Raw genomic sequence first — 13,145 nt, 5'->3', positions numbered from 1 at the left:
GTTGAAAGGCAAGCATCTACCCAAATAATTATGGGGAGAAGCTTTGTCGACAGTGACATATATCCTGAACATATGTCCGACGAAGAAGCTAGAAGGAATCACGGCAGAAGAATGTTGGTCTGGTGTCAAGCCTAGCTTGAATTATCTGAGGGTGTTTGAATCTATAGCACATAAACATGTGTCATATCAGTGAGAAGAAAACTTGATGACAAGTCCAGTCAGATGATCCTGATAGGATATCATTCGACTGGAGGATACAAGTTGTTCGATCCAGTAAATAAGCAGGTGGTGATCAGCAGAGACGTGATCATAGATGAGCTTAGAGAATGGGATTGGACTGAGAATGTTAAGAAAGATCCAGTGAGAATCTTTTATGATGAACCAGCTAGTGAAATCGAAAGAGAAGTTCGACAGGAAGAAGTCAAAGGTGAAGCAAGTGCAAGCAAACCTCAAAGAACGAGACACATGCCTGCAAGGTTGCAAGAATGTGTGATTACATCATATTATATGGTCGATGAAGAAGGTGAGCTGGTACATTATGCTTTCTACGCAGATGTCGAACCTGTCAATGCAGTTGAGGCATTGAAAGATTCGAAGTGGATGATAGCACATGGCCGAAGCAAGCACATCGAAATGAGGTTCCATTATCTTCGAGAGCAGGTATCAGGTGGGAAGATGAATATGGAACACTGTAAAACTGAGAATTAGATTGCAGACATCATAACGAAGGCAGTGCAGGTCAAAGTGTCCAGAAGGCTAAGAGCTGTGATGAATGTAGATAGCTTAGACACAATGAATTAGGTGGTGTGTTGAATTGTAATTCCTTGTGTCGAAGCAGGCTACTCGACAGAGCAAGGAAGTGTCCAACCACCTAGTGTGTTAAGTAGTGTTAGCTATTTTGGACTTTTATAATTTTGGGTTTTTATAGTTTTGGGTTTTGGCTTGAGGTCCAAGTTAACCTAAATCTATAGATAGAGGGAGTAGCTCTTATTTTCATATAGAAGTGAATAGAGCATTCATAACATTGTATTTACAGTATTTTGCGGTTGCAAAGTGAATAAGAAGTTTTCCGCAGTTTGTGGGCAGAGAGAAACTCTATAGAATTATATTACTCTTCTCCTTCATCGTTCTATACACTCTCTCTTTCTCCATTGTTCCTTTCTTTTCATTGCTATTGTATGGGTAATAACAATCTTGTTCATCAAAATTGATTGAAATTCTCCATAGATTTTGGGGGATTTCCAACAGTCTTTTAGTTTTGTTCAGGTAAGTGTATGCTATGGTTGGGTTGTTAAGCAGTAGGAATGTATGTTTGAAGGTGAAGGATTTGTTGTTGGGTGTGTATTGCATTGGTGGTGTTAGGGGTTGTTGTTAGTAGGACTATTTGGGTTGTGTGTGTTATTAGTTGGTGGTGTTAGGGGTTGTTGTGTAGTAGGACTATTAATGTTAGGGTTAAGGTATAGATCCCGTAGTCAGTGGGATAATCTTAGGATATCAGTGTTGGGGTTGGGGGTGTAGTTGTCGTTGTTGAATTATGAGGACGTATGGGATATGGATAAATATTTTCATAGATGTATTTGTCCCTAGAGATAAATAATTTCCTACTTATGAGATCAAAAAGAACATCCCTTCCGGCACCTTGTTGGTAACCAAGAAAAATATATTTTTTACTTCTAGGGTCAAACTTATTTCTACTATATTTGAGGCTAGTAGCATAAGCTAAGTAAACAAAAAACTTTAACAAAGAATAATTCGACAAAGTTTGATGCATGATGAAGTAAGGAGATTTATGATGTAAAAATTTAGATGGAAGACAATTAATTGAGTAAACCGCATGTTTAATGGCATGAGCCCAATTTTTTTTAGGGAGATGAGAGTGGAAAAGCAAAGACCGAGCTACATTTAAAAGATGTTGATGTTTCCGCTCAACAATCCCATTTTGTTAAGGGGTGTCAACACAAGAAATTTGATGTAGGATCCTGTGAACTTTATAAAAATCTATGAGGAGAAATTCGGGTTCATTATCAGTTCTCATTGTTTTGACAATTTAATGAAATTGAGATTGAATAAATGTAACAAAAGATTTCACATGACTAGATGTCTGATATTTCAAACGCATAAGATTAATCCAACAAGATCGATCATACGATACTTAGAAAGTATTTATAACCGAATATATATGGCGTGAAATATTGGACTCATATATCTATATAGATTAAATCAAAACAGTAAGAAGCAAGAGAGTTACTATTAAAAAAATGGGAGTTGTTAATGTTTGGCTAATAAGCAATAGTTACATGGTGTTATAGATTTATAAAAATTTGATAAAGAATTTTTTTTATTAATGTGTGAATGATGACCTAGACATAGATGCCAAATATTAGAAGTATTAACATGATGAATCTTAGAAGTAACATTGTTAGGGGAAGGGGCAATGTAATAGAGAATAGTAAGATAATACGACCTTCGGTGTAATATATATATATATATATATATATATATATATATATATATATATATATATATATATATATATATATATATATATATATATATATATATATATATATATATATATATATATATATATATATATATATATATATATATTCCAACTAAATGTGTGTAGCATAAAATATTAGAGTGGGGGTTTGGTGTGAGGGTTTGTTTTGCATAAAGAATGAGAAAGTTTTTTAATAAATGAAAGGAAGAAATTTAATGTGAAGAACTACTTCCATTTTTTATTATAAGTCGTTTTGTAAAAATATTTTATATCATATTATAAGTCATTTTATAATACTAATAAATTATTAATGTTATGTCTTTTATTATACTCTTAAATATTTATTATTCTCTCTCATTTCAATTATGTCAATTTGTCTTTCCAATACTATTAATGAATGACAATTTTATAAAATTCTTCATAATTTCTTTTTTTTATATCATAATTATTATATTTTTTAATATATGTGAAAAATAAAAAACAATTTATAATAAAAAATGAAAGGAGTACAATTTTGAATTTTGAGGCTTGACTCGATTTTAAGAAGTCTCAAAAGTCCGACACTAAATTTTTACTTGACAAAAAGAAAAGAAAAGAAAGAGATTAATAATTTGAACTTCAAAACCGAAATTATAGTTTTCTCTTCTTATTTTTCTATATAAGTGTAGTTATCAAATGGGCTTATATCTAATAGATCAAATAAAAAAAAATTAGGGGTCTTGTAGAGTACCATCAAGTACCATTAAATCTATATTTTTTTAAACATTACATTAATCAAAGATTAATTATTAGTTATTATTTTGACATATGTAAAATAAATCTTGTAAATTTATAATAATCTAAGTTTAATAAAAATATAAAAATGTTGTAGTATATCCTATTATAATAAGATATACAATATTATAATAATGAAAAATTATATTTCATTATAATTTGGTTCGACCCCGTCCAAAACTTTAAATTTTAAACCCTTGCATATGTCGGTTTAATGATCAAGTTTTAATTACCTTCATATTGATAAGTATGGTTTTTTTTTGTCTAATTTTGTCATTTTAGTATCTATTTTGCATTGTTTTATTATTGTTTTGTTGTTTCCCTTGTGCTTCAGGAGTATAAAAAAGATTGAAGGATCAAAGTTCATGAGAATTATAGACAATCTTTAATGGTTATCATGAGAAAATTTTACTCTATATCCCATCAAATGATCCCCATATCCCTACATTAAAATTTTTTAGACCAAAATACCTTCATATAAATAAGTTATATTTTCAGAAATTTTCATTTTCACTTTACTCTCGCCAAAGTCTTTCGAAATCGAAATTCTCTCGCTGCAAATCGGAACACATTTCTCAAGTCTTCTGGTTCACAGTTTTCAAACCGAAATAGATTCAACAAGTGTTCCGGTTTTTACAAGTTAATCGAAACTCAGTGAAAACGTCTTCCAGTTTTTGGTATATACACTGGAACTCATTTGAGTTGTCTCCCGGTTTGACCATATTTTGACCGAAAATCTTCTTAACAGTGTTTTAGTTTTTTTGAATTTTTTCATACCGGAACTCCTTTCAAATGTGTTCCAGTTCCTATTTTTAATAATTTTTTATTTTTTTTTATATTTTATTTTGACAGTGGGGCAAACACGATGCAATGACTGTAAAATTTCATATCGTGGTTTAGGATGGTGCTCTCCATCGATGTGGACTGGTGAGGAAGAGCATATTGGTGCATCTGCATCCACAACACATCCCGTTGGCTTTTCAAGAGGGTCTTACGACACGTTTCTTTTGGTAAAATACAAGCAACATATTGCTAGACATTTATGGTTCAGTGAGGTAAGTAAACGTTGTGTATTTGATATTGAATAATATTCAAATTTTTAATGTTGTGTTTTATAATATGTGTACTTTCAATTGTTTTCATGAGAGAAGTCTGAAGAAAGAGTTGAAGGTTGCTAGAAATGGGTTGAAGCTGACATCGACGATTCCGCAAGCTCTTCTAAGAGAGATGTAAAGTTGGATTTCTAGGTCTGATCTATCTTCATTTCAGAGAACCAGTTTGACAAAGATAGATACAAACCTGGTATCCACATTTGTGGAGAGATGACATCTAGAGACAATATCACTTCACATGTCGTTTGGTGAGATGAGCATTACTCCGGATGGCATCTCTTGTCTGCTTCACTTGAACATCAGAGGAGTGTTTTGGAGCCCTCAAGTTGTTACAACCATTGGTCATACTCAATCTCATCACTAGCCCATACAACTTCCATCCATAATGTGTCGATCGTCTTTTGTATGTCATTAACCATATATTTCTTGCATTTTCACCAACATTTTTGTTAATGTGAAATTGACATAGAAAATCAATTGACATTGGAAACACAATTTCAATTGCTTTCATCAAAGCAAGATCTCTATCTGTCAAAATTACTTGTGGACACAAATATTTCTTCATAAACAATTGTTTAAGCTTATCCAACACCCAAATAAATTCTCAGTCTGCTCGGACTCCATATACGCAAATGTGACAACAAAAGTCAATTCGGTTGATGGAATACCAACAATTTCAAACAGAGGTTGCCTATATTTTTTTGTCTTATAGGTGTTATCCATAACTAACACAATAGAAAAAATATTCAACAACTTAACTGAATCTGGATGGGCCCAAAATATCTCTCTCACAACTTCTGAGTCATCTCTTTTTCTACTCCAATAAACATAGTTTGCATCCTCAATAAGCTTAAATAAATATTGTATCTCACTTCTAGGATATTTGATTTCTTTTTCTATCATACTCTTATGCTTATATATTTGCGTGATCCGAGTGAAATTCTATAGATCTCGCTCTTGCAAGAAAAAAAATACGTGTCTAGGTGGAACATGTCTGTTTGTCAAATCAACAACATGATGCTTCTGATCCGTTGTCAACCTACCAACAAATGAATGACCTTCTAATCTATCCGGTAAACCATGGTTATGAAATCCACATTTTACATCAACCTTTCATCCAAACCTATCTTTCGCCGGAGTCGACCTGATTTTAAATTGACATCCACATTTTTTTATCTCACTTTGAATTCCACTATCAGTATCCTTGTATTTTCCACCTTTATCACAATCAAATATTAATTTGTTACTTCTCCCTCTCTTGCCTATTTCAGTATCCGAAATGGTGATAATAACAATTACTTTATTTTGAATTTCAACCTCTTTAATTCACCTTATCACCTCTTCTCGTGTACCAAATCTTTGAGTAGTTGAAAAAATATCTGAAGTATCTACACATATTTGGTTTTTATCGCATATTTGTGGAGAAATTTCCATACCTGTTGCATAAAAAAATTGTAAAAAAAATTCATTTAATAAAGCAAACCGGATATCTTCATAAAGAGTTATGGTAAACAAAATGAACAACCCAAATAACTTTCTAAATGTGTTCCTGTACACGTAAAAGTATAAACTGGAAAACATTCGTAAAGTGTTCGGGTACAATTCATTTTTTCCTATAAAATTAGATCTCTTTTGTAAGACTTTCGGAACTAGTTTTGTGATACACCAAAACTTTTTTGATAAGTCTTCCGGAATGGAAACAAACATACCAGAAGTCATTCTAAAAGTCTTCCGGTGTGACTATGCTTGAGTGAAATTTTTGGAAGTCTCATATGAATGGTAAGAAGTGAAATGGTAAATTGATTAAAAACAAACAAGGATAAAATTGACATTTTTAATAAAATGTAGGAGTATGGGTATAACTGTAGGGGTATGAAGTAAAATTTTCCTATTACGAGTGTAATGATCCCTAGTCTTTAGGAGAAAAAAAAACAAGGTTTCCAGTCAAAACAACGAAAGTTACGGCAAGTCCATAATGGCCATTATGACTGTAATTATCCCAAACATTTCAAATATCCAAAAAAAATCAACGCAAAACAGGAAGCATCAAGACTTGCTTGTAATGGTCATTACAACCGTAACGACTTCAAAATCATGTGGTTTGTTTTTGTTTTATTATTTCTTTTTCAAGATTGTTCTATTTCTTGATTGTTATAATTGCATATTGAATGACCAAAGGTTTTAAGAAGAACTACAACACATAATTATGGTATTTGGACTAACATTGTTAACTACTTGCTTGAAACAATCAAGATCAATTGATTACGACTTTCTGGATCTATTTCAATAAATTTGGTTTGATCATTTATATCCTTGCACTTATTTTATTTTATTTTTTGTAATTTGTAACATATTCACCGTTAATATCTGGGTCTTGATCCCCCTTGCTAGCAAAATTATACAACCTGTTCGAAATTGATGAGAAATGAAAAACACCTATTGCATGGGCACCTGAATTGTTTTATAAATTTGGTTGTTAAGTTAGATCAAACAATAATTTGGGGTTGCTCAATGCACTTTTAGAGGTGGTCACAAACCTCGGTGAAAAACTAATAATGTCCCTAAAATTTTGAACTGCACTTCCGTATGCACCAAAAAATTCCACACCTCAGACAATACTCAACCCAGGCCAAAACAAATCTGAACAAATTTGGAACTTTAGTTTTGTAGTTGTTACAGAAACATATATATGAAATCTTAACTATTTTCTGAAATTAGAAACAAATGCAGAAATGGGAAGAACAATATAAATTAACATGAATCATTATTATGACATACATAAAATATGTAACATCATATACATAATTGTTAACGTAATTCTAACATTACATTTCATCATCAAGTGATGGTTGAGGATGTTTCAATATATTTAGAATAATTTTGGTCGATCTTACAACCTTTGCATACACCTCGATTCAACCCTTTGTTTTATAACGATTAATATACTCCACATTACAGTTAAATATTCACCCGTCTTCAACTCAGACTTGTTGAATTGTATCTTTCCTTCGTTGTCAATCGAGGGTGAATGATAATAGAGCTTCACAAATTCTTCGATTGTCTTGGTATCATAATAGATTCTCTAGTTTGGATTTCAAATCGACAAGACAAATGATCTCTGTGAACCTAAACTCAAGACTTATCACCGTTGTAGTAGGCAAACGCGAGATATGAATATTGAGACATTCTATGGTGATTTTGCTAACAACACGAGAGACACCCATATTTATACAATTTTTAGATCAATATGGACCTTAGAAACTCAATCATGTCTCAAAGAATATTATAGAGATGTACTTCCGGATTAACCATGTTTCATTTAGTAAATCAATAAAAAAGGGTTTCTATGAAAAATCAGTTCTCAATTAACCATGTTTCATTTAATAAATCACTTAAAAAAGGGTTTGTACGAAAATGTAGTTCAAAATTATCTCATGTTAATATCTTTTTAAATAAAATGGGGTGAGTTTAGAAGTACAATTACATATTAACCCCTCACAGTAACAACAGTTCATACAAAACCAATTGGATATGTCTCATTTACAATGTGTTTTGGTGTGCATTAAAGAACATCCAAAGATGTACTTCCAGAATGATAAAAGGACAATTTCGATATTCATAAGAGCAACCCACGATAATTTAACACTTATACAAAATATGTGATCAATAAAGTATTTAGATAAGGCCCAAAATATTAGTATCATGAGTTTTGTGACACAATTTTTCTGTAGGCCCATAATATTTTGAAACTATTTTGTATGATGTTATAAAATTTAAAATTATTTTAAAAAATTGAAAAGAAGTTAGGGCTTGTGGGTCAACTTTAGTCCACATACTTTGAAGACTGATTTGATTGAAGCATTTTGACCCTTTAATTTAATTAGAGGGTGTGAATAACATTGAAAATAAAGAAATATAGATTGCAACTAAAGTAATGGAAAGAGGGTAACATGGAAAGTTGAATGTTTTGGTTTTCAAACAGAAGAATCAGAATTAAAAAACAAAAGAAGTGATGATACTTCTAATTCAAAACAAAGTTACTTACATAAACAGACTAAAATAATTCACTACATATAATAAAATCAAATTTCATTTTCTGTTTGTTATTTATTTATTTATTTAAAGTAAGCTTAGTACCAGAATTAGATTCTCACATTAATAACAACCATGTTCTTATCTAAGGTTATCTTACACATTCAATATTTTTTTTCTTTTCATTTTCATATGAAACAAAATTGGAAGGGAATATTTTCAACAAATGTTTACATGGAACAACTCTACACTACCCAAGTTAATATTTAATTTTAAAAAAAAAAAGTTAAATAAAAATTACACTTTGAAATTCAAGAAAAATTATTTTCCACATGATTTATCATCATACAACAGTAGCTATGCCACTGTATCTTTGTCTTGTTCTATCAGTCTCAGATGAAAGTCCTTGTTGTTCCATACTCTTTCTCTTGTTATTATTGTTATTATTGTTGTTTTGTTGTAGTGATTGTTGCTGTTGATCAATAGTTGAATGTGCTTGTAACTGTGATTCTGATTTTGATTCTGATTCTGAATGTGAATATTGAGATTTTGGTGCTTCTTGTTGCAGTAGAATTTCTGAGTTTTCAATCTTTTCTTCTGTTTCATTTCTTGGATCTTTCAATTTGGTTTTCTTCATGTGAGGTTTAAGTCTATTCAAATCTGATAGCCTCACAGGCTTCAAGAAAAATTCTTCTGCTCCTTCCTCTAAGCATCTGTTACAATAATTTTGACAGATTCATCAGAATTTTAGTTATGATAAAATTAACGAAACTATTCATCGGTCATCAGTCTGATTCTCTCATCTTTCATCTGAACTGACCTAAGGAAATTATTAATAAAAATTTTAGTTATGAAAAAATTAACAAAACTATTCATCAGTAATCCGTCTGATGTCTCTGCTCACTTATCAACTGAACTGATTTAACGAAATTATTTAGTTATGAAAAAATTAAAATGTTCAAAGTTGAAAAAAATAGAAATATATTGAAATAAATGTAGTGAGATTTTTGTTACCTATTAATTCTTGAAGGCACATTTTCAGATGACATAATCACCACTGGTATGTTTCGCAATGATGATGATTCCTGAAATATCACAGAAAGAATCCAACAAAATTGTAAGTGTTTGGTTTCAGGTGGAATAATTGTTGAACAGAATTTTTCAAATATTCTGAAACAGTTTCTTCACTCAAAACAAATCTAGTCACTATTTACTAAAAATAGATCCTTTTTGAAAACACAATCTTTTGATGACTTATTGAACCTGATTTGTTTTGGGTGGAAAACTGAAAAAGTATTCAAAAGAAAAATATTCCAAAGCCAATAAACAGAAAATTACCAAATTTAAAGGAATACATAGTTTTAGTGTCTTTTTTTTCATTAAACTCAGATAAGACATGAATGAAAATCAAGTAGTACCTTGATTTTCTTGAGCAGATCATAGCCTGTCATGCCGGGCATACAATAATCTGTTATAACAAGATTAACTTCCACTTCCTGTAACAAACAAAAATTCAAGAAATTTAAGAACACCAACAAAAAAAAACATTTTCAGACATTTTTTGAGTTGAACAACAAAATGATACCTGATGATTGTTAGGAAAGACAGGTGGTGTATTTGGGTTGGTGTGATGATTCTGATCATGTTCACATAGACCTAAGAACTCTAAAGCCTTGCTACCAGAATCAACGGTAGTAACTGTCATTCAGAAAAGATAAAACTTCATTAATAAAACAACGTTAACATGTTATGTTACATAGTACTTGGTTGGTTTTATGATATTACCTTGATAAGAAGAGGTTTTAAGGAGTCTTTCAATGAGTTTTCTATCTATGATACTATCATCAACGGCTAAAACATGGAACTGTGATTCTGTTGCAGCCATACCCATTTTGGAAGAAAAAGGTAATGAAATGAAAGGAAGATGGTTTGGTTTGTTTATGAGAGGAAGATGAGATTGAAAGATGAGCTTTGTAGAGAAATAAGACCCACCAAAATCCACATCCCACAAAGCAAGATCCGACCAGATTTCATCCAAAATCTTGAAAATTTTGTGAAATTGATCTTGAATTACATGGCAAGCAATGCAAAATAATTATATGTTATATAATATGAATATGAATGAATAAAATAATGAAGTGAATATTTTTATAGGATGTTGAGAGTAGTGAGTGGTGACCATTATTTATATATATATATAAAGTCTAAATGTTGGGGTGAAAAAATTATAAAGTTTAGTGAAAGCCAAAGTGAAATCTAATAAAAATTATCAAAATTATAAGAGATTTCTTTCGGATTAATCGGTGGTTATATATTTGAATTCGATCTTATATACTTATATATCTATCAATGTTAAAATTTTGTTGAGAAAGAGGTTTATACTATTTATTGTAATTCGTTCTGATTCAAAGAATTAATCTCTGCAATTACGTGTAGAGGAGTTGCATGTATGTATTTGACAATGAATTTGTATATAAAATAGAAGTAAAAGCAAAAGTGGAAGAGAGAGAAAGTGAAAGGGTGTAAGTGGGGTCCAAGAAAATCGTTTGAAGAGATACAGGTGATGTAAGCAATGTGGCCTTAGGTGTGAAATCATGTGGAGCTTACAATATCTTAGGCAGGTGGGGAAGAGTGGTGTCAAAGAGAGGCCAATTTCTTTTGATTCTCTTTTGAGATTTGCTTCCCATGCCATGACCCATAACCAACCATCCATGTATGTTCTCATCATTCATGCATATTTCATGCCATCAAAATTCATATATCCACTTATTTTTTCCACTAACCTTATGGGGGGTCATGCTCTTTTAACTTATGGTCGACTTCATCATGTCTACTTCTCATCTTTCATTCTTTTCAAAAAGGAAAAAGAAGAAAAGTCTTCCTAACATTGATTTTTGAAATATTGTGTTTCTTATTTATTATGTGCTTGAATAACTCTTGTTTTTCTTCTTTCAAACAAGTAATCATTTTATCAATTGTCTCTATTTCTTTTAGTTATTTAAATATTAAAAAAAAACATCAATTAAGGTTTTAAAGTATCATCTATTTTTCAATTTAATTATTAAATTTTATAAGTATAATAAGATATTGTTTAATAAAAAATAGTAAATAGTTGATAAATATGTCTTGTCATACATAGATGTATAATCTAACGATTTTTGTTCTAATTTGAAACTAAAATCATTAATAAAACAGATAGATAGATTGTTAAAAGATGTATTGAATTTTTGATGCGGTGGTATGAAGGTGAATCTGCAAAGTTAATACTTTAATATTAAGTCAATAAAAAGATTCAAGTGATGTAAAAGTAAAAATGAATATAAATAATTAAATATATGAGAATGACATTCTTTTCAACAATTATACGATTAATCGGGAATGAATTATCTACTTTACCCTAAAACAAAGAAACATGTGTTTCTCACGTTTGTTTTCACTCTGACCTTTGAGCTTTTCATCTTGGATTTTAGGGACAATGCAAAATTGATTTAGTTTGTAATATCAAAATGTTCAGCATTAAATTGAAATTTTAAATATTTACGCTCATTTTAATCAACGATCGGAAAAATGAAAATAGAGTAATATTTTAGAGATTAAATTTAATTATTATTGTTGAATGTTAGTGGAACATAGCAAATTGCATGATGTAACTCACAGTCAAAGGACTCAATGACCTTCTACAACTCATTGGTTGAATGAAGTAGAAATCTATTTAGCACACACTTTCGAAACATTTATGATGTTTAAAAATTAAAATACAAATATTGTATTTAATATCAAATATGTTTCTCTATTTTTGCATCTTCTTTTTAGAAGTTATAACTTTCAAAAATACTATATTTGACATTAAAATTTTGAGGTTCAAGAATAATTTCCTTTTTAAAAATAGTTGACAATTGTTTGTTATACACTATTATAAAAGAGAGTATAAATTTGAAATCTATTGAACTATTTTTGATAGTGAGAATCAACCTCAAGAGAGAAAACATGGGATATATATGAGAAAATGAAAAAGTGAAAAATGCACTAATTAGTGGTCCAATATTTACCAAAGTCTTCTAGTGTCTTTTCTCTCTTTTTATTTTCTCGCATCAATTATGCAATTTTGTTTTACTTTCCCTATTTCATGTCAAATTTTCAATTTAAGTGTCAAATTTTCATACCAAATTTTGATTATATTCAACTTGAATGTATATAGAATATTCATCATGGATCTATTTGACTCTAGAAGAATGGTCTCTAGCTCATGTGTATTTATTTTATACAACAAATATTGGGAAATAATTTACATACTGAAAAAATATATATTAGTAGTATTAACTAAAATGTTTTCAACAATGATTTTACGAATTTTCAAATGAATTTAAATTTTATCCTTGATGATCAGAATAAAATAGAAATAAGAGATAGATAATAATAAAAAATATGATTTAAACAAGATAACAACTTATTGATGTACATAGTAGAATATTATTTCATCATATTATGTTTTTGGTACACACCACTAGTTAAATAATTTTTCTTTAGGACAAAACTATATCTTTTAAAAGTTATATTAAATTTGTGTAAAAAATTTAACATTCAACTTTTTATATGATAACAATAGTAACTATTAATATTTAAATAGTCAAAAAAATTTCATAAATTAATCATTAATATTTTTATTATAGAATTTAATATCAAATTATTTTTTGTTTAATTGTTATTTTTGATATATTAATTTA

General features: G+C 29.9%; 1 protein-coding gene across 1 annotated transcript; it reads right to left on the bottom strand.

The window, feature by feature from the left end:
* Positions 1-8,542: 8,542 nt before the first annotated feature.
* Positions 8,543-10,584, bottom strand: LOC127126410 (two-component response regulator ARR9). Its single transcript, XM_051055335.1, has 5 exons — positions 10,207-10,584; positions 10,007-10,119; positions 9,840-9,917; positions 9,436-9,506; positions 8,543-9,134 (listed from the first exon to the last, which is right to left on the bottom strand). The coding sequence occupies exons 1-5, from the start codon at positions 10,310-10,312 to the stop codon at positions 8,765-8,767; spliced, it is 738 nt and encodes a 245-aa protein (XP_050911292.1). The 5' UTR covers positions 10,313-10,584; the 3' UTR covers positions 8,543-8,764.
* Between the last annotated feature and the right edge of the window lie 2,561 nt (positions 10,585-13,145).

The sequence above is a fragment of the Lathyrus oleraceus genome, chromosome 3 (genome assembly GCF_024323335.1).
Source record: "Lathyrus oleraceus cultivar Zhongwan6 chromosome 3, CAAS_Psat_ZW6_1.0, whole genome shotgun sequence".
NCBI classification, from domain to species: domain Eukaryota; kingdom Viridiplantae; phylum Streptophyta; class Magnoliopsida; order Fabales; family Fabaceae; genus Lathyrus; species Lathyrus oleraceus.
Note: the sequence above shows the minus strand (reverse complement) of the source record. Positions and strands in the feature narration are given on the sequence as shown.

Excerpts from the sequence above, each read along its gene's own strand:
- LOC127126410 (XM_051055335.1), bottom strand. The coding sequence starts at position 10,312 with ATGGGTATGGCTGCAACAGAATCACAGTTCCATGTTTTAGCCGTTGAT. Across the intron at positions 10,120-10,206 it reads TAAAACCTCTTCTTATCAAG|TTACTACCGTTGATTCTGGT; the intron begins GTAATATCATAA and ends TCTGAATGACAG. Across the intron at positions 9,135-9,435 it reads GTGCCTTCAAGAATTAATAG|ATGCTTAGAGGAAGGAGCAG; the intron begins GTAACAAAAATC and ends TTATTGTAACAG.